We start from the raw sequence: 25,732 nt of genomic DNA on the forward strand, positions 1-25,732 counted from the left end.
TTTACTCTGGAGGGAGTGTTTTAAAAGTTCTCCAGCCACTCTCTTGTGCAGTCAGGTGAAAAGGTGCTTTTGAAAAACCTCTGTGTGCTCTTCACTCTACCTTCAGCTTGTGTAGATGCTATAATAGTTGCTATCATTCTCTAAGGTGTGGTAGTGAAAGGGCTGTTAGTTTTAGAATCAATGCCAGTCAGCTTTAAATGGGTTCCCAGCCATTTGAGTTGGGAAATACAAGTGGTAGGCATGTGCCAGAGGTCCTTCACCTGTGCTGGTCTGATAGGTCACAAGGGTTTGGAGTGGAAGGGGCATTTTTGGCCTTCCCTGACTATGTTTTGATACTTCAATATTCTTTTGGACTTCAGTCCTCACCAAGCCTCTTCTGTGGCTCCTTGTACATCCAGTAACTTCACCTCTTCATGTTGTACGTGGGTTTATAAACAGCCCTTTCAGTGAAGATCATCTTCTTTTGTGCAGCATGGTTTCTTTCTGCACAGTCTTCTCATAAAGCTAGGAAGGAGTTGATGAAACCTTAGTGCACAATAACACAAAGAATTTGCACCTTGATGAAAATGCTTGTCCATTTTGAACCAGTATTGTATGGATAAATAACACTGTATTCTGGTTCACGTAAGAGAAATCAAGGTGAAAAGTGATTATTTACCAGGTTGTTTTTGTCTTCTGCCTTTCTATGTTAGCTACTAGTGTTTGTCTGGGAGAAGCCTTATATTTCTCTGAGAAAAGCAGAGAGAAGGGGAGAATTTATCTCAGAATTTTACTGGGTTCCTAGGATGTATAAATTGTCTTGGCAGTAGGATGCCTCCTCTGGCGTTATTCCTCCAGAAATCTGCTGTCTGGTAGTCTGTTGTAATTCAGTCTGCCTGAAATTGCAGGGAGTATCATTGAAAGAAGTGTTAAACATGTGCCAGCTGCTCCCACGGTAAGATGCTGTGAGTATTCACTGTGAAGAAGAAAAAAGCTGTAGAGAGCAGTGTTCATGGAAAGAAGAGGAATTGGTGGACAAACCTTCCCAGTTCTTTTTTTAAGTAGTGCATGTGTTCCTTACTTGCATCAGCTAAAGGAACCCATGAGCTTTGGCTCCTACCCAGACCTGGGAAAAAGATCCATAATGCATGGGAGCAAAATACTGCGTTTTGCTGGAGAACCCCCCTCTCTCCTTATCCCTCTCCTTTTTTTATTTAAATGGTCTTTCTCTGAAGAGAGGGTATAGTCTTGATTCTTTGATCAATGTAGAGCATGTTCTCAGGCTTTTGAAACTTTTCAGCACAACAAAGATGGGCTGGAGTCCCAGCCCTTGGAGAATGAAAGGAAGTCCAGAGTACTTCCCCCCTCTAAGTGCTTGTGAAAGAGAACGTGGCTACTCCAGAGAATGTCCTGCACCTCACTGATAGCAATACTGCATCCATAAGGACTAGTGAGCCACAGTGGGCCAGCATGAAAGCTGTGCCCCAAGAAGACATGAAGACAGAAATGTTCTGGAAATCGTGTAGTAGTTGTGTAGTGGTGATGGAGATATCTTCAAGCAAAACTCCTGCCTTTTGTGCTAAGGTCAGCAAGAGCTTTTGTCCTTTAGGAGGGCAACATCTTGGATCTGCAGCATTAATGGCCATTAGGAGTAAGCCCTTTAAGAGTGAAATTTTGTTTTGGCAAATTGGTTCTTTGGCAACAGAAGTATTGAACAACTAAGTGTGTCCAGCTCAGCCTGTCTTAATGCATTTGGAATGTTTTTAACTGGATGGGTTCAAAGGGGGCTGCTGGGAAAGAATCTGAATTTAAAATGAAAGTTTAAACAGGAGGAAGAATATTGGAGAAGGGCATTTGGGTCCAGCTCCATTTTTTTTTTTTTTAATATAGTTAGAATTCTTATTGGGAAGAGGAAGTAAGAGAAGTGACTTTGTAGGTGTGTCACTATTAGTTTGGTGTACAGGCAGAACACTTTGCTCCATTCCATGCGGTGTAGAACAATCACATGTTATCTCACAGAGTGCTGGGGTTTGCAAATACAATCTAGAGAGCAAAGCCAGGCCAGCCTGCTGAAAACAACACCTGCATTCCAGTGCAGTCATATGATGGAAGTTATAACCCAGGTAAAATGTTAATCACTAAACTTGGCACAGTTGAAGCTTTTAATCTTTTATTGCAGTTTTCTAGGGAGAGGCAGGTTATGGACAACAGCCCGGAAAAGCTGAAGAAGGAGCTAGAGGAGGAGCTGCAGCTGAGCAGTGAGGACTTGCGGAGCCATGCCTGGTACCATGGACGTATTCCTCGGCAGGTACGTGCTCTCTGCATTGCCTGGTGTGCTTGAGCCTTTACAGACAAACAGCTCACTGATGTGCTGGACACATCTCTGATACCCAATTCATTTAGTAGGAACATAATGCCTATTTGTATGAAAGCTATGGTATTTATCCCAGCTTGGCATAAAATGAGGCCAAGGAAGGATTCAGGGCAGACCCTGGTGGAAAATAGATACATTTCAGAATTTTTGTGCACTGAATAAATTTGGAAATTGAATTTAAGCTTTGTATAAGAATGCTATGATTGCATATTGTTTAGAGAATACTGACATTAATTTGGCTCATTCCAATGAAATGTATTCTTAATGAGAGTTAAAATGTCGTTTATTTTCTTTATTGTGCTTGAAACTTGGGGGAAAGGGAAAAAAAAACTGCAACAAAGTCAATTAAATCACTTCCATTTTGATGCTTTCAAAAGTAGTTACAGACATGGTAAGGCTGAGGTTGGACCGGAGCTTGCAGCTGGAGCTCCCCCTGCGGGCTCAGCCCCGGGACAGGGCTTGGCACTTGGCTCCTGGCGTCCTTTTTATCACATGAAAAACAGGATGTCTCTGACTCCTCCTAGTCAGGAGTATTTACATGTAGTGTTCATGAAGAATAAAAAAAAAATTAAAGCTTCTGTCATGTAAGGTAACAATGAAAGGGCAGAATTTGGGATTTTGTATTAATGGCTTCTAAACTTCAGTGTGACTCTATAATTCAGATGCTTTAAACTTAAAATCCTGGGTTACTGCTTTCCCATCATGTCTTATTTTCTATTAGCAAACCAGAAGAAATACACATGCAGAAGTAGGTCAACTTCTGGCTGCTGGCTCCTTCCAAGAAGCCCTTTCAGATCCCTGTTGTGGGATGAGCTTTTAATTAAGAATTGGAGAAATCATTCTTCTACCACCCTTCATGCTTCGCTTTGTATTTGTGGCTTTTTGTATCCTCCCAGAATAGCCAGATTAATTCCTTTGTTTAAGAATATTGTGTTGTAATGTATTGTTTTCTGATCCTGAATATAATTTTTTGTGTAATTCTTTTTCCTCAAAGGTTGCAGAAGGCTTAGTTCAGAGAGATGGAGATTTTCTGATCAGAGATTCTCTCTCCAGTCCTGGGAACTTTGTTCTTACCTGTCAGTGGAAAAATACCCCTCAGCATTTTAAAATCAACAAAACAGTTCTAAGACTCAATGAAGCCTACTGTCGTGTTCAGTATCAGTTTGAACTGGAAAGTTTTGACACTGTCCCTGGATTAGTTAGATACTACGTTGGGAATCGCACACCGATATCAAAGCAGAGTGGAGCAATTATTTTTCAGCCTATCAACAGGACTGTGCCTCTCAGGTGTCTAGAAGAAAAATATGGTGTAACTCCAGTTCAACAAAAAGAGCCAAGCACCCCTGAAGGAAAAACAGAAACTGCAAAGAGGCTGAGCCCTGGTATATCCAGCATGCAATCCCCAGAGCAGAGCATACCCAGAGGAAATCTTTGGAGGTACCTTAATTTTGCTGTCCTTATGGAAGGAAATGGAGCAAGTGTATCAGCTCCTGGTGGAGGTGATGGGAGTTTTCACTCTGATTTGAGATGGAAGACTAGGCATGAGGGTTTGCTGATTTTAGCAAAGGATCAGCAAATCCACAAATTGAGAGCAAATGTAGACTCTGGAAGCACAGCAGCACTGCAATGACTTTGCAAATCTTGACCATGTAAGACAAAGGATTAAAATAACATCTTGATGCTGCTCCAGAGAAGTCTGTTTTTCCATAGTTGACTCCTGAAATAAAAGCTCCCAGTGTGGGATAATGGATCCTAATTTCAGTGTCCAAATCAAATGTTCCATTAGAAAGGAAATACCTTCATAAATGTTGCAGGGTGACGCATAGTATAGCCCATTTCACTGCCACTGCAACAGCAGTTTATGAATGAATGAAGTAACTTTTATTATCGTAAGCTGCCAGAGTGAAAACCTACTGATCCTTGCACTGGTTATGATCTATTCTGGCAATTAGCTATGTATTTTAGGTGGTGCATGTATTGATATGGTTTTGTTTACATTTTTGTTTACCCTAGAAACAAAGAAAAAAGTGGTAGCCAGCCAGCTAGTTTGGATCATGTCCTGGAGAAAAGATTCCCTTTAAAGGCTCACCAGTCAGAGAGCTATCTGCTAATAGGTATGTTTTATAATTAGAAGTTTCATACTTAGAATCTGTGTGTGTCCAGGTGGTCTGTTACTCTTCAGACCAAAGCGAGACTGCTGAATGTTCTGAGTACTGTAAATACATTATATTTAATGGCCACTGTTAGCTGTGTTAACACACTGCCTCTCTCCAAGTCACCGGAACAGGATTTTTATTTACAGTGCAGCAGCTAGTTGAGAACCTTAGCACAGGGCTCAGTCGGCTTCCACACCAAAAAAATAACAGCTGTGGTTGGCATTAATATCTTTTTTGATGGTATTACCTTTCCTCACTTGTGCTTGACAAGAACTGACTTGTTTCACTCATGTCTTTCTGACAAAACTTAATATTAAGTGGAAGTGGTGTTTTATGGAAATTCTGGTAACTGCTTTTTCTCAGGGTAAACTGTGCAGATGAGGTAATGTTCCTCACTAGGAGAAAAACACTACCATGGCTTTTGTACTCAGTTCTGTTCTTCCATCTCCCTCAATCTCTCTACCTTCCATCCTTTTTGCTTTTTACTCCTTTTGCTGTTGTCTGGTTCCATGGCCACTGTCATCCTAAGCTAGGGATCCAGAGTGTGACAACATTTGGATCAGTTGTTGGTTGGGGCATTTATTTCTCAGATTCTTCAAAGGTTCAAGCAATTGTTTCCATGCTAACACAGTTGTGTATAGCTTGCAATAATGCATCTCTTCCCATGTGGACAAACTAGTATTGACTTCAAAGACTGCTCATTTTGAATATGATACTGTTAAAATTCTTCTTGCCTATTATAGGAAGAGTTCTCATAACAAAGAGAATATTAAGTATTTGTACAGTAAGACAGTATTTTAGAAAGAGATAGAGTGTTCTTCTGTGTTTTAACAGCAGGAGGGACAGACATTTATAAGGCAAGTTTCTGTCCTGCTGGAGTTGAATTGATTATTCCAATCCATGACTGCAGATACTTTTATTTTTATACCACAACAGCCTGAAGAATTGTGCTGTACATTTTTTCATAGGGTGCTTTGAGCAGGTCCTGTTATCATGCAGCTTAAGGGGTGGTGACAGCTTGTGATTTGGAGTTTTTGTTTTATATCTGTAATTTAGCAGTAACACCCAGCAATGCAGCTGGTCACTTTGCTGTAGATACCAGCAAATGCAATGAGAATTCAAATTGGGAATGTCTGACACAGGACTCAATGCCATATCAGGTGCCAAGGTTTGCATATGCAGTGGGTACAGGATGAGGCATAAATACACAGAAATATATGGATTCAGCTCTTCAAACTAGCTCTGTTTCACAGAAAGATTAGCATTTCTGAAGTTCATTCCTTCCATACCTTCAGGTTCAGGCTTGACTTCGGGGAGTTTTGCTTTCATCTCAAACTTGTCATTCTCAGAAATGACTCATCTTCTATGTGATGCAGCTGGAAGTCGTTTTTATAGCCTAGATCAGGTTACAAAGAAACCTTCTATTCCAAGGCATGGAGGCCATCCAGCTCTGACAAGATAGCCAATGTATGCAGCAGGGACTGGAAGTATTGTCAGCATAACCACAGAACAATACTATGGTGCAGCTGTTCTATGTATTTGGGATTTTGGGAGGATCAGCTAGTGAATGGAATTTGCTGGCTAGGTCATTCCTGAAAATATACAATTTTGCCAGCAAATAACTGTGATCTGACAATATTGTCCTTACGAAATAGCATCAGGAGGTGAACCTTGGCACAGGCACCAGGAATTATATGTGTTTTGGTCTTCTAAAACACTGTTTTCCCCTGCAGGTTCAAGACATCCATCTCGATTACCTGAAGCAGATGCAAACTCCTGTCCAAGCTCACCTGCATTTAGAACAGGCAGTGAGCCATCTCTAAGCCCCACAGTTCTTCAGAAAGTCATCTTAGAGTCACAGCTAGGGGAAGCTCTTAGAGGATCAGACAGTCAGCTCTGTCTAAAGCCTCCACCTAAACCCTGCAAAGCACCCCTGATGAAATCCCCAGATTCTCCTTTGGCTTCCCACAGCTCTGAAGGACACTATTGTGAACTAAACCCTGCCAGACACCCTACAGCAGCAAAGCAACACTTGTGTCAGAAAAACAGCTATGTGGAACATCTGACACAAAAGGAGAGGGCAACATTCAGGAACTCTGAAACAAGCTATTTGATCCTTGATGATGATCCTACAACAAGCCCTGCAGATCCTTCAGAAGCTTCAACTCAGCTGGCTGAAGAAGACAGCATCTTTTTTGCACCTGTTTATGAGACAGTGTCTAGTTTTAAACCAAATGATTTTGAATCCAAACTTCTTCCTCCTGAAAACAAGCCATTGGAAACATCCATGCTAAGAAGAGTTAAGGAGCTTTTCACCAACAATAATCCCAAGATGATTGCACAGCATATTCTTAGAATGGACTGCAAGGTAAAAAAAGGATCATTTGTTTTATTTTATATTGTGCCAGTTTAGACTTTTAAAATAATTGATTGGAAAAGAATAATGGGTAGGTTTGCAGCTAATACAATGTTTGTATTGTTTGCAGGAATTTTTAGACTATTTTCTATTTGAAGAATAAGAATATTCACAAACTCTTTTGACTAAATGTCTCTGATCATGCTTGACTTTAGATTCAAATTCTCGAAGTTTCATGTCTATTAAGTCTCCTATCAGTTGCTGCACACCCATGACTCAGCCTTTCTCCTGTCTTGGAGGAAGAGCTCTCTGTGCTGTAAAGCACTGAAGGGGGGAGAACAGTTCATGGCAGGAAATAGCTCGTTAGGGCAAAGAGCAGGCAGGCATTACCTGGCTGCCACATGGCCATTGTATACAGCGTTCAATGGAACAAAATATATTTAAACTTCTGAAAACAGCTGCTCTTCTAATCTTTCTCTGAGTTCCTCTCTTACACCTGGATAGGTAGTGTGGGAAAATAGCTATCAGGACTTGTGCTTTTCTCTCCTGTGAGAGAACTGTGCTAGAGAAATTGCTTAGAAAGATGAAAAAAAAACCACAAAGAACTGTTTTTCACATTGTACACTTTGGTCAGCTGCCAGGGCTTGGAGATCAGCTAATGGATCAGAAAGACAGGAGAATCATCTCCTAATGAGATGATGATTTTGTGTAATGAAAGAAATGTAACTGCAGTTAAATCTGGATGACTTTGCTGGCAGACTGAGTGCTGTACCTGCTGCAGAGCAGCTACAGGAACCAAATGGTATGGTAGATATCTAACCCCCCCAAGCTTTGTTGGGCTTTGGTGGTTTTAGTCTTTTTAAGAAGAGTTTGAGAAGGGAAATATGGTTACTGGGTAACTGTTGCAGGCAGGAAGGGCAGTGGGAGTGGAGATGCCCCAGAAGCAGCACATCAGTAGCACTCTGCTGGTGCTGCTGCACTGACAGACACCAAAGGTCTGAGGAGGGGGCAGGACCCTGGGGCAGCCCAGTGTGTGTGAGTCCTGCCCACTGCTGGGGGCCTGCCAACACCAAACACAGCTTTTTCTTCCCTCAGTAACTGTTGGCTGCTGCTAAGTGAGGCTTCATGCAGACAAGGTGACTCAGGAAAACTCAGCTCCACAATTGCTCACTCTTCTCAGAAGTGGTAGATTGAGGTTTCTTTACTATGGTTCCAAGAGTATTAACAGCATTTTCCTAACATTTTAGTTCCAAAATTGACTTTTTTCTTCCTTCAATTTAATAACTAAATGATCTTTAATATATTGTTAAACATTATGTTGCTTGAAGGTATAGGATATGCATGCCTTAAAGAAGTAGTGAGTTTATATATATGTATGTATGTATATAATATTCAGTTAGCTCATTGTAAGACTCCTTATTTTAAATACTGTAAACTTTGCAATGGAACTAAGGCACCAACTAGCCAGCTGGAGTTAATTAAGAGTCATTGGAGGACTTTGCAGAAACAGATTTTTGGATTTTGGAGCAGGAACAGCAACTAGCTGGGACAGGTAGAGAAGTCTGTTTGATGTTCACCTCCAAGTGCTGAGCCAATCAATGCCTGTCATTTACTGGCAACTTGTTGCAGACTGCACTGATAAGAACTGCATGATGCAATGAGATTGGCCTGTGAATTTGGGCCAGAATGAATGCTTTGTACTGAGATCCCAGGCTAAAGTTCATGTGTCCTGTGTCATCAGTAGTTGAGTTTGCCTTTTGAATAATGACATTTCAAATAAAGACTCACCCATACATATGGGAAGTGATGAGGTGAGTGTTTGCCACTTGCATACTTGTGATGGAATAGCAATCAGTGTCTCCAGGGGTTTCATATCACTCCTGCTTCACCAGAAGTGAAACAGGTTTTTCTACAGTGCTGTTTTGTACTGGTGAGGCTTGTTATGCAGTCCAGATTGCTTTCACCATTTCATAGCCAAAAAAAGCCTGCTGATGAGTGTATCAGAAAATTGCAGGCAGATTGGTTTGTACATATGTCAACATACAGGCCTTAAACCAGCAGATAATCTTTCACCATCATATTAATGTGGTTTTGCTTATTATTAGCAATTATTGCTGAGATAACCAGTAGCTAATACAATCTGTTTAAAAAGCAAAGACAAATTGGTAAGGGTGTCAGCTTTCACACACTGACTTCATTAGGCACAACACTGTGTCCTCCTTAGTCCTTTTTGCTAATTCATCTTTACAAACTTTTATGAACCTAGTTAATCTTTATGACTCTGTAGTGTAACCAAAAATGTTCTGAGCAGTAGTTTTTTAGAAAGAAAAAAGGCAAAGCAAATGTGTATGTCCTTAAGGCAAAGAGCAGTGCCTCTCAGACAAGGATCAGGCTGAGAGTGCACTACATTTCCTGGAACCTGCAGAGTAATCCCTTTCTGGAAGCAGAGGATGAAGTTTGATAAAGCATTTTGTTCACACCTTTTATGTTTGCTGGTGGCTGTATAATTTTAAAAAAATATTTCCTTGACTTTTGGGTCAGGCACTGAACATGCATAGGTTAACATTTTTCTCTGATGCCTGTATTACAGTGTTGCATGCTGTGCACTTAACTCTGTATGCCATGCACTTACAGGAGGACTTCTCTGTGGCCAGAGGGCTGTTTTCTAAAAAAATGTAACAAAATTCATGCAAAGTTTTTTTCATCTGACAGGTGGCAAGGATAGTAGAAGTTTCTGAAGAGATGAGGAGGAATATGGGAGGGAACTCTGGTCTCCAGTTGATCACCTTGCCTTACGGACACCAGCTGCGCCTTGACCTGATTGAGAGGTAAATGTTTCTGTTCCTCATTGCCAGGGCAGATGGCCAGAAGCTCAAAGCATGGCTGCACTGTCCTCATTTCCTTCAAGGATGCTCTCCTGCATGTTTTCCCAATTCACATATACAGGTTATTTACTGTATTGGTATGTAAATTTGCTTTGAATAGGAAAGGATTCCTTGTAAGGCAACTGTCACATGCAGTACAGGGAAAGGTGTTGAAAGCAGGGTCCTTGGAACAGCTGAATGCCATCAGCTCTCCTTCACAAGCTCAAGTAAACTAAAATTCAGGGGACTGGAATCTATCTGAGCATGTAAGGGTTTGTGGAGGAGACTGAAAGGTCCTTCTGCATGTAGCAAGAGGATTTAATAAAGGAATACATAATCAGCAAAGCTTTCTGAAACACCTCTACACAAGTTAAGGGGGAACACTTCGGGTGTTCTAGTCATTTTCTGCTTCATATTTCAGTAGTTTGATTGCTGAGAATTGAGGGGGGTAAGTCAAAGGATTTCAATGTGGAGGACAAAGGGAATTGGGGCAATTTCATTCATTAATTGCTTGAGCAGAATTTTGTATAGATAGTAGTACTTCAGGAGAATGTATTTATTCCACATGTCATTATTGGTTTTGGTAAAAAGATGTTGGTAAGACTAAGTTTGCTGGGCATGCCAAGATAAGGATACACTTTTGAACTGAACCAATGTAAATTTAATAATTTGTAATTGGTCACATGAATTGTTTCACTTACAGGCACAATACCATGGCAATAGGAATAGCTGTTGATATCTTGGGTTGCACAGGAAATGTAGAAGAGCGAGCAGCAACATTAAACAGAATCATCCAAGTTGCTGTGGAGTTGAAGGAGTCACTAGGAGATTTATATGGATTTTCTGCCATTATGAAAGCACTGGAAATGCCACAGGTGAAAATCTGTTTCTCTTTATGTTCCAAAGTGGGGAGTTGTTTGATGGCTTATTTAATTTGAGTCATTTTTTCAAGGCTAGAGAGAACATCAGAATAGTCTTTGACTATTCTATGACTCTGTGACCAGCAGTGTACTTTTCCTGCAGTGGAGTCAATAATGGGTATTCTCTTATTTTGCATGCACAGGTCAGCAGATTAGAACAAACCTGGACAGCTCTAAGACACTGTTATACCCAGACTGCCATTATGTATGAAAAACAGCTGAAACCATACTGCAAAGCTTTGCATGAAGGACAAGATGAGTGGACTAGTGAGTATGAGTGACACTGATTTCTGTTTGCCATTTTAACCCTCCCCCTACTGATTTCCTGTGTGGGGAGATTAGGCAGCTGCTCTTTCCACAGCTGTGCATTGTATGTTAAAATGATGATGTAAACTTGTATTATGCCATATATTATGAATAGAGGCAAACAGTCTGCCAGACAAACATCAGTTTTTGTTTCTCTGCCTGTATCCCTGCAGAATATAACATTCTTCCCACACCCCTACTTCCTCTGTGTGGAGCAGAAACTGACACATTGCAACATCTTGCCAGAGAAACAGGGGAAAAAAATCTCTCTCCTCACAGGAGAATTAATTCTGGCAGATTTTGCTTCTCATTTGCCTTGTCTATTAGATCAGAGGATGAACCTTCATATAAAATGGAAGGTTTTGGTAAATATGGTCACATTAGGTGCTCCTGTGTCAGATTCACTGCACCTCCTGTTTCTAAAGGGATGCAAGGCAGAGACAATTTCTCAGAACACTTCTCCAAGAGAAGAGGTAGACAGTGAAAACTTCTCAGCCTCATGGATATATTATTGGAATGACCAGTTTTAAAAATGTTTAAAATCTCTGTGCCAGTGTGTAGTAAGTCAGCAGAGCTTTCCCCTGTAGCAAATGCAGCTCTCCAACACCAATTTGTGTTGTGTGAATTTCTTCCCCAACAAGTTCGCTGGAAATTGGTAGGACAGGTATATTTAAAGTAATGATTTTTAAGATTATTTGTCCTCCATTTGAAAGATGAAAGACAAATAGTAGTTTCCAACTTAAAAAAAAAAAAAAAAACCACTGCAGTAGTACCTTCTTCAATTAACAATACTGTTTGATGATATTAGATGTATGACTGTTGCTGTATTCCAGAGACCATCAGTGCTCCACAGAACAACATCACAGTGCCCCTGCTGCTGCCTGTGGTGACCCTGCTGGAGCGGCAGGCTGTTGTTTTTGAAGGCGTGGAGCTGTGGGAAAGCAGTGACCAGAGTGGTGAGGTGATGCTGAGGCACTTGGGCACGGCGCGGCTGCTGGCGCAGCGCGCCGACACCTTCCGCCTGACGGCAGAGCGGCTGCTGCAAGGTACCTGTGTGCCTGCCCACTGCCCCCCGCTGGCACCCACAGGAATCCTCCTCCCTGGCAGGAGCCAATGTCCTGCAGGAAACGGGCTGAGGACGCCATTAATGTCGTTTAAAAGCAGACAGTAAATTAGTCATCACTACAGCTCTCCAGCAAGCATTTTTGCTAAACACACTTGAAGTTCCCATGACTCAATATGCTGACCCTTCTGGCAACTGAACAGCAGTACACTACAGACTGAGGCTACTTCCAGTCTTCTGTACAATCTGAAATTCCTACTCTCATTATCACAACTGAAATACAACCCTAAGATTCTTTACAGTAGTCCAAGTTGTATCATTGAGACGGTGACCACTCAACAGCCAGAAAGCAGCAACATGCTAACAATGTGACTTAACTTTTCCACTACAAGTTTAAAACACAAAGGGAGTGGGGAGAAATATAATTTCTGCAGGCAGCATGTATAAGTCAGTAACTATCTTTAAGGTCTGCTATAATGACAATTCTAGACATTAGTACTAAGCAAGGGTAGCCTATCCCAGTGTCCTTAGAGCCATCAGTGTTTCTAGTATGTCAAAGCTGGAAAGGATTTTTCACTGTTTTATGAGCTTGTTAAAATCATTGTGCAAACAGAACCCAGTGCACTACAGCTTATTTGTAGAGAAGACAGTTTAAAAACCATTTCTACAGAGTAAAAATATTAGCCTGGTGCTGATACTGTGGAATTCTTTTTACTTACTAGGTTTCCAGCCAGATGAAGAGCTGAGTGAAATCTTCAAGACAGAATTTCAAATGAGATTGCTCTGGGGCAGCAAAGGAGCACAAGTTAATCAAAGTGAAAGATATGAGAAATTCAACCGGATTTTAACTGCACTTTCCCGAAAACTGGAACCTCCTTCAGTGAAGCTGGTGGAACAATTAAGTATATAAGACTCTGGAAACATTATTTAAGTGATATACTTGAAATAACCTTAGCAGTCTTCTGGCAATTTGATACTGCACAAACTTCTTGCATTTCACAAGATGTTTAGAACTTTTAACTGCACAATGAACACTTGTTTTAAAACTACTGATTGCTAAACAAATTATTTATTTACTGTGTCACCGAGTCATTTACTGAGCCCTTTAAACAGTTAGGTTTTCCCTTTATTTCCCCAAAGTTGTACTGTCTTTATGATGCCAAGGAGTAAGGGCATTGGCATCTTAATATTAAGATGAAGCAAACAGTGTAAATAAAATGATTAATTATCTGACATGGCAGAAAATTTGTTGTATAATATTCCTTTAATGAATATAAAAAATGCTGTAGATAGAATTGTGAAGTGTATCTTTATGCAAAATAATTTGCATATTTACAAATCACAGAAACACTGCAAGTTGCAGAAATGATCCTTTATCTGTAACCAGAAGGTTCAAACCTCACTGTGCCTATGAAACTAGGAAATTAATCTTTGAATGTGTTGGGACAACTTCCCCCTTTTTTTTAAGACAGCATCTGTAGTACCTCAGCTTTTGTTGGCTATGCTGCCAGGAATGAATGATGAAATGGCAAAAACAAACAATCCAGATAATTAAAATGCTTTCAGACATGAGTAAATGTGGGTGTATGTATATATTAAACTTGCTTCATTTACTGAGGTGAATCACTTCAGTAAGTACTTTTTCTTTTTCCTTGGATGAAGGCAAAGCATAAGGTGTTACCACTTTTTATAGGAAATCAGCATGCACAGAGTTTATGATACAAAAAGTCTTAGCAAATCCCACTTGGTCATATACAGAATAAGGGTTATTCTCAGACATTGTACAAATATTTAAGAACTACATAGAGCTGCATGTGCATGTTGTCAATATGCCTTTTTCTGAAGTGAGATGTTGCTTAGAGCACTGAAAGTATTGGGCTAGGATGACAACAAAACCAAGACCAGAATCTGTTCCTCCTATCTGCAATCACAGCAGAGGTTTTTATCACCAGAACGAGTTCCCAGATCTCATACTCAATCTTAACAGAAGACAAATGTGGAAACTAATTATTTAGACCATGAAAAGATTTTTTTATTCCATGAAAATATTCTCAACAGAGAACACTATTTTTAAACAAAGCATTTAACATTTAGGAAATCAACATGTGCACAAAAAAGGATTAAAAAAATTACTGGAAAATGTCTGATTCTTTAAGACAACTCATGTTCTGAATTTTAGAGTAAATGATTTATAAGCTGTGCAAGTACAAATGCTTTTTCCTATGTTTAATAACCCTCACACAAGTTGCACTATCCCTCTTGAAAGCAACCTGCCTCCAAAGGAAGCAAATCCTGGTTTCAGAAAAACAACAGTAGTGTAAAAGGAACATTTAGTCTTTCACTGGGAAGTGTTATTACTGACCTCCAAGGCTGTTAGCCAGGCAGACCACAGGCCCTTAACCAGAAAATACACAGATCACATTTCTTCCTCTTCACAGAATTACAGAATCACAGAATATTCTGGGTTGGAAGGGACCCACAGGAATCACTGAGTTTTCCCAAATTAAAAAAGCACTAGATTTTAAAAAAATGGAAAAAAAAAAAAAAGAAAAGAAAAAACAACCCCAATCCCAACAAACCCTCCCAAAAACCCCAAACCCAAAAAACTACCTAAGTAGTTTTGTCAGTATTGAGTAATGTCACATTATTATATAAATAACCCTGTATACAAGCTCCAAAAATCTAAACTTTAGAGTTTAATAGGCCCCATAGTACACTAGGTCAAGCTGTGTAATAGTGGTATACATAACAAAAGGAATAAACCTCTACACAAGTCACTCAAATTCAGTTTTACTGGTAGTACAGTTCCTAATAACACTGAAATGAAAACGAATCCAGCACTGCTGCATCCACATATTGCTTCAGACCCCAGAAAAACAGGATGTTTCAATTATTATTCCATAATACACTGCCAAACAGCAGGTGGCTGGGTTGACAAGCTTGTGTTGATGTAAGTATCCCTCCCCCAATATCTCTAATCTAATTCTTATCACCCTAATCAATCAGATATGATGCATTTATTAATAGAACCACAAATGGGAGGCAAGACAACATAAGCAATAGGGGCACTGCAGACAACTATATTTACACGTATAAACATATCCAAATTTCAATTGTTTACAAGTAAAAGTGCACAAAGATCATGATGAAGTATCACTCAAATGTCACCTGGTCCATACAATGAAGCATCACATGGAAATGGACTAGCACTGCAGTAATTGAAATTGGAACGTCATAGTGAAAAACTAAAAGACAGTTTCCATAAAAATCTTTTAAAAAAATATTAAAGTCAAATGAAGAGATACACGTTTCAATGTATAAAATTCATGGATGCACCATGTATCCAGTAAAGTAGAGCTCTAGAAAACACCTACCGTGGCTACCTCAGCAGCTGCAGCACTGAGAAGAGCTGAGACACAAAGCCCTTTGTGGGATACTGTAAGTGGTAGTGTTGGCAAACAACAGGTTTAGGCACTCTAGTTTAAGGCAGCAGTTGAATGGCAAGTGGTTGACTTCTGAAAACAGTCATTAGCTTGCAGTGGTGAATCCTCTGGTTGTGCTCCAGGCTGTCAGTGCTCACAACAGGTTACTGAAGGGCTGAAGATGGACCACAGTTCTCGGAGTTTCTCTTGATTGCATTGTAGGCTAGAGCTGAGATGCATTATTTCCCCAAATTAACAGAATACCTTAAAGTTGCTTATCAGTTATGCCAGACATCTGGAATGTAATGATGATTGCAGTGGTATTGTTATAGCAGCATACATGGATACTGGGATGAAACTCTAGTGCTGAAGATATTTAAAGAAAATGATTTGTTACAAAATAAGACAGCAATGATGGCAAAGTGTTACACAGAACATGCCCGACTGTCCTAGGCATGCAGGAGGAGGTTAACGGCGAGCATGGAGGTGGCACAGGCAGACTGATAACTGACACAGGGCTCTAAATGACTGCCAATAAAGGTGAGGTGGAAAAGAGCATAACTGAGAAAATCAAAATGTAGCACAAGCTAAAATATAGTTTGTGCACCTGGGACAACCTAGGACAATGAAAATAAAGCAATTTCAGGAGCAGTAGCCTTTTTACTCTGGTAATGGAACTCTATTTTCCTGCACAAATTGAAGATTTTGTAATACATCCTTACCTATATATGGAGATGCTAAGATGTTAGTGACTACTAAATGTATGTCTGCATGCATTCATGCAACTAGCTTTCCCTTGGGCCTCCCAGTCTAACACCCCTCCCCTCCCCACCCCCACCCCCCCAGCAGCTGCATGTAACCTCCTTCAAGATCTCGCCCATTTTCTCAGAAACCCGCTTCAGGAACCTGCAGTCCAAGAGGAAAAAGAAAAGAACAAGGTTACTGAAGGCCTTTAGAAGACAGAGAAGCGTGCTCAGTTCTAACAGGCCATTCTCAGTGGCTATACATTAGCCTTGTACTTAATTCCACAAGCTCTCATTAGAAATACAAAATTAGCTGTTTTTTTCCAGTAATCAAGTTGTGCAATGCAGTTTCCAATCCTCAGTGATTTAACAATGAGGAGAATTGCTGTACATTTAAGACACTGTCTTTAGACTAAACACAATACAATTAAAAGACTTCGTTTTACAGGCACAGATTAAGAATATAAAATCATTCATTCCCTTATCAGGAGCAGAGAGTTTCCAGTAAGACATCAAGCATTACATGTGATCTTTCTTTGTTTGTTCAAGGTATCTAGAGTTAAAACAATGACGTCATGCCCAATACAGAACATTCTACATTACAAGCACTGAAAAGGAAGGAGATAGGTCAGTGGACTTTCTGTCCTTCTTAATCATAATGTTTTTTTCCTGAGTATTTTTGTTGAACTTTCAGAATCAGAAAACATTTTCCTGTTTAAGAAGTGAAAGCTGCCAAGTATTTGCTACGGAAGGAAATTAATAATTTTCAGTAACTGAGTTCAGTTAGTTATTAGAGGAAAGAGATCTCTGTTTTAAGAATATAGTTTAAGTCAAAGTGTGAACAGTAAGTCTTAGAGATCTTTGAAACTAAAGTACTTTTTCAGTTCTCTAAGTATTCCACAGAACAAAGCAGGAACCCTGGTCTTTTTCAGTTCAATAGCTGAATCGGATTTAGTGCTTTGTAAAGCAGGAAAGCAGAAGTCAAAATTATAGACCAGTGTAAGATGCATAATTTAATGTGGTCATCTCTGAAAAGAATTACAGCTAATTCCCCATGCAAACAACAGATCATTGCTGACTTCTGATTCTGTAATTCTTTCCATGAGCCTGTATAACTTACAATTTTTCCACTATTTTCCCTGGGGAATGTACAACTGAGAGCTGCCAGTTTACTGTTAGATATAGGTTACTGCACCTTTGCTGTTTTTCTCTAGCGTTACATCTATATATGATGTTGGCACATAGCCTTCCTCTCCATTATGTCTTCGAGCTCTTGTCCACCCATCTCCTTTGTCCTCCTCAATAATGTACAAAATTTCCCCTTCTTTCATTGCTAGAGTGCCTTCATTATGACCTGGGAAAAACAAGAGGCAAAGAAGTCCCACTGTACAGACAGAATTTCAAGTCATCTTTTTCCAAAGGCATAGTTTCCAAATTATATATAAACAGGAAGAATGAAAAATCTGTGCAAGAGAACATATGGCCAAACAGACTTAGAAAAAAAAAACAGTCACAATTTGTAAAGCTGAATATTTGCCAATAGCTGTGCTAATATTTATCTTGCAACAGGCCAAGTACTGCTCATAAATTAAAGTAATTTATAAAGTATCTTCACTGATCTTTTAAGAAATTAGTTACTCATACAGGTAATTTGCTTTAAGTCATTTCACCTATCTTCTTTATAACAAATCACCCATGCCTTACAGTTAAAGAATCTCAGTGCATGCTGTTAACCTTACCATCAAAGGGATATATTGCCTTGCAATGTCCTATAGCTGGCAATGGATCATCATCTTCAAACTCATCATCAAACTCATTGGGATGAGCGTGCTGCTGTGGTGGGCCACGAACTTCCTGGTTGGCATCATCCGTGTAACTCCCTTCAGGGCTACAATGCAATCATGGAAGTGTGAGGGCTCTGAGGAGCTCCTAGCTCTAAAACTCACAACATCCATGCATCACAGAAAGGGAAGGTCATGGATATTGTTTTGGAATTCCTGATAGCAGTTTTTTATATTACTGTCAGTGGTGATTTACTGAAAAAACTCAACTAGCAGAAGCTTAGACTGAATTCTGCCAGAAAAACAAACATAAATTTGACATACCTGTCTCCATAGAACATGGAAAACTAGTGAGCCTTATGCAATGGAATAAGACAGGTTCAGAAGGCACTGCTACTTAATGAGCAGGTGTTTTAATTAGACTATTTTTATATGTTACCAGAATGGGAGGAAGTGACCTCTAGAAGTCAGAACCAGTCCTTTAGAAGGACATACTCCTTGGGAGGGTAAGCAACAGCCATCCCCCCTGTAACCATCAGAGAGCTGCACAGACTCTAGCACAGGAGGTAAAGCAGTAGAGACAGAGCAGTGACCTCTCTCGGCCCTGGGTGACAAGGTGGTTGATGTCGCTGCTGTGCCGCCTGTCGCTCCTGGCTGCCACTTTACCTTCAACTTCAGAGAGCCAGGCCTTGGGGAAAAAAGGCAAATACTGGTGTCAAAGAAAAACTGATTCTAAACCAGCACATTTAGCAAATGCAGTGAACTGCAGACAGTTCACAGCCACACACAGACTGCAATCAGATGTCAAGTCTCATAATTGCTTCACATAAAGCATGAACCTGGCCTTTATGCTTAGCCTACGCTCCACACTAGTGTAAGAAACTTTAACTACATGTGAATTTCAGAATAAGTGAATGATAATATATTCTTCTGAATAGTTTACATCTTTAATAATGTATATCCTTATTCACCCCACAGCACCCCACAAAAGTTGTATCAAGAGTTCTACTCTTAAGAAGTTTTTCTGGGTGCTATATTTAAAATCTGTAAGGCAAAGTACAATTATACCAATCATTTACATTTTCCAATAAACTGTTTTAGATTCTAACCTCATTCTTGTGTATTTCCATCCGAAGACGGTCCATATTGCTCATAGTCTCAGTTAATTTTGGTTGCAAACTGCTTGGATCACCCATCTGGGGATTTTTTTCATAAACATCCTTCATCTTGATGAGGGCATCTCTAAAAACATACACCCATGACAATAATTAACATACCAGTTTTGGTTCATTAAAGCTAAAATAATGTGTATGAGATCCTGAACTGTGATTAGATACCAAGCACAGCAATGAGCAACTACTGGTCTTCACACCATGCCTAAATCCTTCTCTCATTCTGTCCTCTTAGTCCTCTGCCTTCTTTTCTTGTGTTGTGCACAGGCACACAAGGACTCCAGCTGTTGACTCTTACATATCCAGTCTCAGTACTGTTTCCCACAATGTTTGTTATATACAATTTCCTAAATATTAGTCATGTTCTGTTCTGAAAGCATGAAGTTGCAGCTATCTTGCTCGACAGACCCACACATTCTTTAACACATGATTTTAGAGCCAATGCTCCCTTATGCAGTATTAGAATCAAAATGAGTACTACAGCAAAGCAGAACAAAGCAATATTAACAGAACCTACATAAAACAAACTATGAATTTAAAAACAGCCTAGCCTAGCCTAGCATATTGTCTCCTAGCTTTTGAGCACTGTAGAGGACATAAAAAAAAAGCAGAGTTCTCTCCCTCCATGACAGAACCCCCCCCCCCCAAAAAAATGCACTCACTTTTGGTCTGTTTCCTTCTGTAGCTCCCTGTTAAGTTCATCGATTCTCTGCTGCAGTTTCTTGCGCCTTTGTTCCGGAGGGAGGTGGCTGAAATCTTCTAGTGCAGGGCCCTGCAAGCAGAAATACCATGAAACAAGCTACTACATGCACAGGTCTGGGCAGCTGAACTGACATACCCACACATGGACAGTGTTCACTGGAAGCAGATGGACCTTCTTAAAAACTTAAAAACTCTACTGACAGACAGCTCTACGAAAGACCCACAGAATAAATGCATGTTCCTGCTGCCAGAGTGCACTCATTGACTCAAGGGCCCTTCTGCCTTCTGCAGCAGCTGGCTCACAGAGGTAACTCAGCACTTCTAGACTTCATTTTTCTGAAGTCATGTACCTCCTCTTACATCCACTGCACTTAAAGAAGATTTAGAAAGGACAAGATAATTTGAGTCAGAACAAAAAACCTAAGATGTGTATATAATAATTATACACGTATATTAGAAATTGTTTCTTTCTCTGAAGTGTGTTCTGTGGTCATTTGGATAGTATCAAAAGAAAAATACTGTATTTTGAATCTTCATTACAAAGCACTATTATAGTTCTCTTCCAGAACTTTAGCAATCCTAGAAAACATATTAAAACTTATAAAATTTTGAACCAGTAAAACTGGTTCATAGAGCACAGAAAAAACCTTTGTAATACCAGAATTCTTACTTAAATTTGTTTATTTAACTCAAAACCTGCTCAAATATTCCAAGTCACCTTTTTTTACCAAAAAAAACCCCAAACCAAAACAAAAACTAACAACCAAAAAACTTCAGGGAGGAAAACTACCCTCTTACTTCCCAAACTTAAGAGAAAAAGAAAAAAAATCATAAACCAGCCAATTTAAGACCACCTATTGTTATGAACCCAAACCTGCAAACTTCATTTCAAACTTGTGCCAAGATTTCAGTAAGTAGGATAGAAGGGCCTGGATATGAAACGAATGGGAACAGATTTTTTTAATGTATTTTGCAAGTTTATGGTACATCTTAATCACCAAAGATTTGGATTTGGCTTTTTTGTGATCCCATTTGCCTAAGGAAGTTGGTTTTAACCCAAGAAACCTACTTGCCATTCCAGTAACCCTCCATGGAGGCAAACCAAGCTGGCCAGCATTTCTTTCATCAAGAATAAAGTTTACAGAAACTTGACAGGTGAGATTTTGACACAAACCTCAGGCTCAGGTGCCAAGTTTCCAACAACCCCCCTTAGGATCTTCTCACCCCTTCAACTTCTCTGCACTTGCAAAATCAGTCTCATTGCTTTTTAAGCAGAGAATACAAGACATCATAAAAGAAGGAAAATCAAGATATGATGTTTCCAAAGTAAAACAAGTGGTTTTTTTCTGGAGGAAGAAGGATACACATTGTGTATAGTCTCTAAGTCCAGAGACACAAAATGACAAACTTCCTGTTCCCTTCAGAAAGTCTTCCAAGAAAATACTTAAGTGGAATACACTACAAAGAAACAAAAATACAATTGTGTCCTCTCTATTATTCTTCCTTACAGGTCAGTTTAATCAACAGTATCCTAGAAGATTTAAGCAGAAGAAAAGAGATCTTTTTGTGAATTTTTACTGTTTTACTCTGCAATACAATACTGATTAGGTCATGGTTTTATTTAATGCAACAGCTTCCTATATTTCTAAGCATAGGTTCTCCCCTGCAAATTTTTCTTCCAAATTCAAAGGAGTGCAGTATTCAGTATTTCTTCTTTACAGAAATTTTATAATCTTTTCATATAAATATTTTATGATGCTTAAACAATTTTCCTGACCAAAAAAAAAATAAAAAAAATCACCAAGTATTTCCATCATGACCAACTTGTGAATACTGGTCAACTCTAAAATTCAAAAATTGCAGACTTAGTTGCAGCCAGATCACAAGTCTAATTGCTTTACATTAAGCATGGATGATTAAGAAGACTGTGCATATGAGTGGAAAATCTGAAGATGTGTTTCAGCACCTGACTTAAAGCAGTTATGATATGGAAACACTTTCAGGAGATTATTTTCATGCTATCTTAGCAGAAGTACAGCAGACAGATCAGCACACGGGCTTACCATCTTCACCGACCACTGCACAGTTCATTTGAAAACAGAAAGAAACGGGAAATTATTGACATGCAATGACCACTTACAAAAGTGACTAATGCCTAAAAATGCATTTAAAAAAAATATCACTTAAGGATTGATGTTTTAATTTATAAAAAATACATTTTACTATAAGCACAAGAAGATAATTGCTTCAAGAATTACTAACTTTAAAAATCTAGGTGATAATGGGTATTTTTAACTTAGAAAATTTTAACACACACCTTCATTAAATTACTTTTGTATTTTAATGTTCTGAATAAAGGGCTGAAGAGCCTTTGTTGTAGGAAAAGAAACACACACACAGCCAACATTACACAAAATAGCAGAATTTGATGATGATGGACTGATCAGCCATATACAAAAATTTGTTAATCACAGCTCAAAATCCACTACAATCACTCTTAAAAATGTCATTTTTGCAATGTATTTACTTTGTTATCACAGCAGATCTAGAATAAACAGGTATTTTTCAAGTCTAGAAGTAATTAATTTTACTTTCTGAAAACAGCATTTGGGTCATTGTTAGCTAAAATCCTTTTAGTCCAGATAAAAATAAAGACATTTAAAGAGTAAAGACTTTATCCTTAAGAGGAAGAAAATAAAACGTGGGTGGCAGGAGCTGAATCTTGGCTTAACATTCACAGCACTTTGAAGATCTATCATGTTTTTAATAATGTGGACAACCCTTTCCAGAGAAATACTAAACAACTTAGAATACAGATTATCTCAACTGCACTTTTGACCCTGAGCAATTGTTAAGGCTGTTGCTTGGGGCACACACATGACAATTTCTAGCAATGAGGGAGTAAAGCACCTTCACAAATGATACTTTCGTAGGAATCTCGAAGTCCAGAGATGCAAAATGATATAAACAAACTTCCTGCTCCCTTCAGAAAGAGTCTTCCAAGAAAACTCTGTTAAGGTCTCCAGATAACTGCTGATAATGCAGGAATTTTATGTACCAAGTGGCATCAAGCACAGACCTCTCATAAGCACAAACACTGTCTGGAATTGTTAAGATCACAAAGGAGGAGCAGCAGCAGGTAACAGCAGCATTGACACAGCAGCTCCATTTGCTCACACCCCCTTTCAATAACCTACTCTACAGTCACTGCTTGCTGCTCCTGCTCTACAGGAAAATGCACTGTGTGGAGGGACACTGGACTTGTCATGTCCAGGGCCTGGAGTAAAATCTTGTACAGGGCAGGTTAAACAAAATGACCAGTGTTCTTCCCTGGCTGATAGACGCCAGCTCAGGGACAAAGCTCAGCAGAAGCAAACTCAGCACCATTTTACATGGGCAGATGGTGACAGGACAAAGGGGAACATTTTTTAACTGAAAGAAGACAGATTTAAATTAGATGTTAGGAAGAAATTCCACACTGAGAGGGTGCTGAGGCACTGGAACAGGGTGGCCAGAGCAGCTGTGGGTGCCCCACCCTGGCAGCTGCAAGGCCAGGCTGGATGGGCTCTGAGCAGCCTGGGCTGTGAGAGAGGACCCTGCCCGTGGCAGGGGCTGGAACAAGATGATCTTGGAGGTCCTTTCCAAACCAAACCTTTCTATGATCCTAAGGTTTATGAGTTCTGCATGTCAGTGCCACTTGGAAATCACTGTCCAGGGACAGAACACATGGGAAACAGCATCACATACTAGCAACTATTAAGCATTTAATCAAGGTATATTATAAAGATAATACTGATCAATAAGATTTTTTTTAAAAATCTATTACTAGTTCAGTATACATTTAAGTTGAAAAGACTTTAAAAATATGCAAAAATGTGGTATCTGTTAAAATGCTTGCAATGAAATTCAGATTATATATAAATTAAATGCTCATTCTTCAAGATTTTACAGACACGAAGTCTTGAATATCGTGGCATATATTAGAGTGAATCTAGATCTGTGGAATATTAGTGATGCTTTCTAATGTTAAAGAGTTATTATAATTAAATTATTTAAAGAATATATTAATTCAATTTTACAACATTAAGAATGTATTTTAAAATCAAATAAAGGTATGGTTTCATTTTCCATTATCATTCTGTAATTGTTATGATCTTTCCCCTTGAAAGGGGTTCTAAAACTACTGGTAGTACAAGGTGATGATTTGTAAGGCAGGAGTCAATACATTTAGTGATCAACAAAATCAAGATGTAATCAAGGCCTGTGCCATTCCAGCAACTACCTAATCCAGGCATTTGGATTTAATGACTCAGAAGGGAAAGGAGGTGCTGCTCTCCATACAGACTTCAAGGAACACAAACATTTTCTACAAAATAGCAGTGCTAGAAAGGCTCTTTCCAAGGTATCTGGGGGCCTGAAATTAGATGCCACAACATGACTTAAAGATAAATAAAGTCAGTTTTAACTGTATCTCATTCTGCTTCAGAATGACAACAAGGGAGCCTCTAAATTTAACTTTACTGCAATAGAACATTGTTGTATCTTGATCTCCACATTATATCAACAACAGTCAATTACTCCTGATGCATATAAGACAGCAAATCAATATTGTCATGAAATACCAAAAAATTATTAATTATATATAACCAAATATCTACAATTACCTTTTAATTTGGATCAATAAATATCACTAAACATATATAAACTGGGCAGCCTGCACTTTTCTGAAATAACAGGAAAGTGCCAGTACATTCATCACTAGCACCAAAACTGTTGCTAGGAAACCCCTTTGTATTTTCCTTCTATTGGCTTCCAGACAAATTTTATTTGCAGAATATGCCACAGTATTAGTAAATTAATTGATAAGTCTCAGTGGCATTTGGTAGTAATTTTTTCAATAATTTTACCCAAAAGAAACTAGGACAAACAAGAGTAACTAAATTGATCAGAAAATGCATTAAAATTGCAATGTTTAAAAAATTCAGCATTTTAAAATCTGTAATCACCATAAGCCATAGCACTTGATGTACAAAAGAAATTAAATTATCCCTTCTTAATTCAGTGTCTCACAATCACCTTTCACTATTTTCCAAGTCAGCAAATAAGACATCTGATCTGTCCGATGGTTTTTGTGGTAACTGTGTATCAATGATAAATTACTGTAAATTTATGGTACAAGATGGTAGGAAAACATTTGTGAAAGTGAACAACAATGAAGAAAGGTACCAAACACATGCTGAGCACCCTCTTTATAACACCTTTTTTAAGGCACAAGCATTAAAAATGTGACAAAGAATATTTCTGGTTTATTTTCTTTTTAATCTGTTGGCAGCTCCTGTATAGTATGAAACAAAATATTCTAGAAGTGACCTTATAGCTGAAGTGTTACTTTTAACTAAGCCAGCCTTATAATGAGGGTGAAGAGCATTAGAAAAGCCACATCACAAACACACTGCTCATAGCCCATCATGCATTTCAACTTGTTATCAAACTTACCCCTCTTTTGAGGCTTCTGAAAGAAGGAATTCTGGGCTTCCCTGTTTTTATGTCACTCATGCAATAATGCACTGGTTCAATGGAGAATATGGGATACTGGGACCCATTAGGAGTACTGGATGTATATAAACTAGTAGGGGTTAGGGGTGGGGATTGTGGCTAATGTGGAAATAAAGAAAGCAATAAATAAGCCAAATGTTCAAAGTGATTTTAAAATGAAAATTCTGTCTTACAAAAATAAAATATCCATCCAACACAGAAAGAGGTTGTAACATTCCAGACACATTTATGCTATAACTGTATTGGGTTTAGAAGGTTTCTGTCATGAATTAATCTTCAGAGTTACAGTCTGCTGCAGAGAAGGAAGGAAGCTTTAGACTCAACACTGCCACAAGATC

At 39.1% G+C, this 25,732-nt stretch overlaps 2 protein-coding genes across 9 annotated transcripts in view; one reads left to right on the forward strand and one right to left on the reverse strand.

The window, feature by feature from the left end:
• BCAR3 (BCAR3 adaptor protein, NSP family member) overlaps positions 1-14,727 on the forward strand; it is an 85,365-nt gene extending 70,638 nt beyond the window's left edge. For all 5 annotated transcript variants that reach the window (XM_079313660.1, XM_079313661.1, XM_079313663.1 and 2 more), the window contains 9 exons: positions 2,159-2,287; positions 3,348-3,790; positions 4,367-4,467; positions 6,243-6,877; positions 9,578-9,693; positions 10,433-10,604; positions 10,793-10,916; positions 11,789-12,001; positions 12,741-14,727. In XM_079313660.1, the coding sequence (XP_079169786.1) occupies positions 2,159-2,287; positions 3,348-3,790; positions 4,367-4,467; positions 6,243-6,877; positions 9,578-9,693; positions 10,433-10,604; positions 10,793-10,916; positions 11,789-12,001; positions 12,741-12,928 (2,121 nt within the window). In that variant the 3' untranslated portion in view covers positions 12,929-14,727. The remainder of the gene's footprint in view (positions 1-2,158; positions 2,288-3,347; positions 3,791-4,366; positions 4,468-6,242; positions 6,878-9,577; positions 9,694-10,432; positions 10,605-10,792; positions 10,917-11,788; positions 12,002-12,740) is intronic.
• FNBP1L (formin binding protein 1 like) overlaps positions 14,555-25,732 on the reverse strand; it is a 56,370-nt gene continuing 45,192 nt past the window's right edge. For 2 of the 4 annotated variants that reach the window (XM_079313679.1, XM_079313681.1), the window contains 5 exons: positions 19,799-19,908; positions 19,074-19,206; positions 18,558-18,652; positions 17,923-18,071; positions 14,555-17,537 (listed from right to left, as the gene is read on the reverse strand). In XM_079313679.1, coding sequence (XP_079169805.1) covers positions 17,359-17,537; positions 17,923-18,071; positions 18,558-18,652; positions 19,074-19,206; positions 19,799-19,908 — 666 coding nt within the window. In that variant the 3' untranslated portion in view covers positions 14,555-17,358. Of the gene's footprint in view, positions 17,538-17,922; positions 18,072-18,557; positions 18,653-19,073; positions 19,207-19,798; positions 19,909-21,901; positions 21,917-25,334; positions 25,494-25,732 lie in introns of all 4 variants that reach the window. The other 2 variants (XM_079313682.1, XM_079313680.1) reach the window with 2 other exon arrangements.

Source organism: Erithacus rubecula, assembly GCF_903797595.1.
Source record: "Erithacus rubecula genome assembly, chromosome: 10".
NCBI classification, from domain to species: Eukaryota; Metazoa; Chordata; class Aves; order Passeriformes; family Muscicapidae; genus Erithacus; species Erithacus rubecula.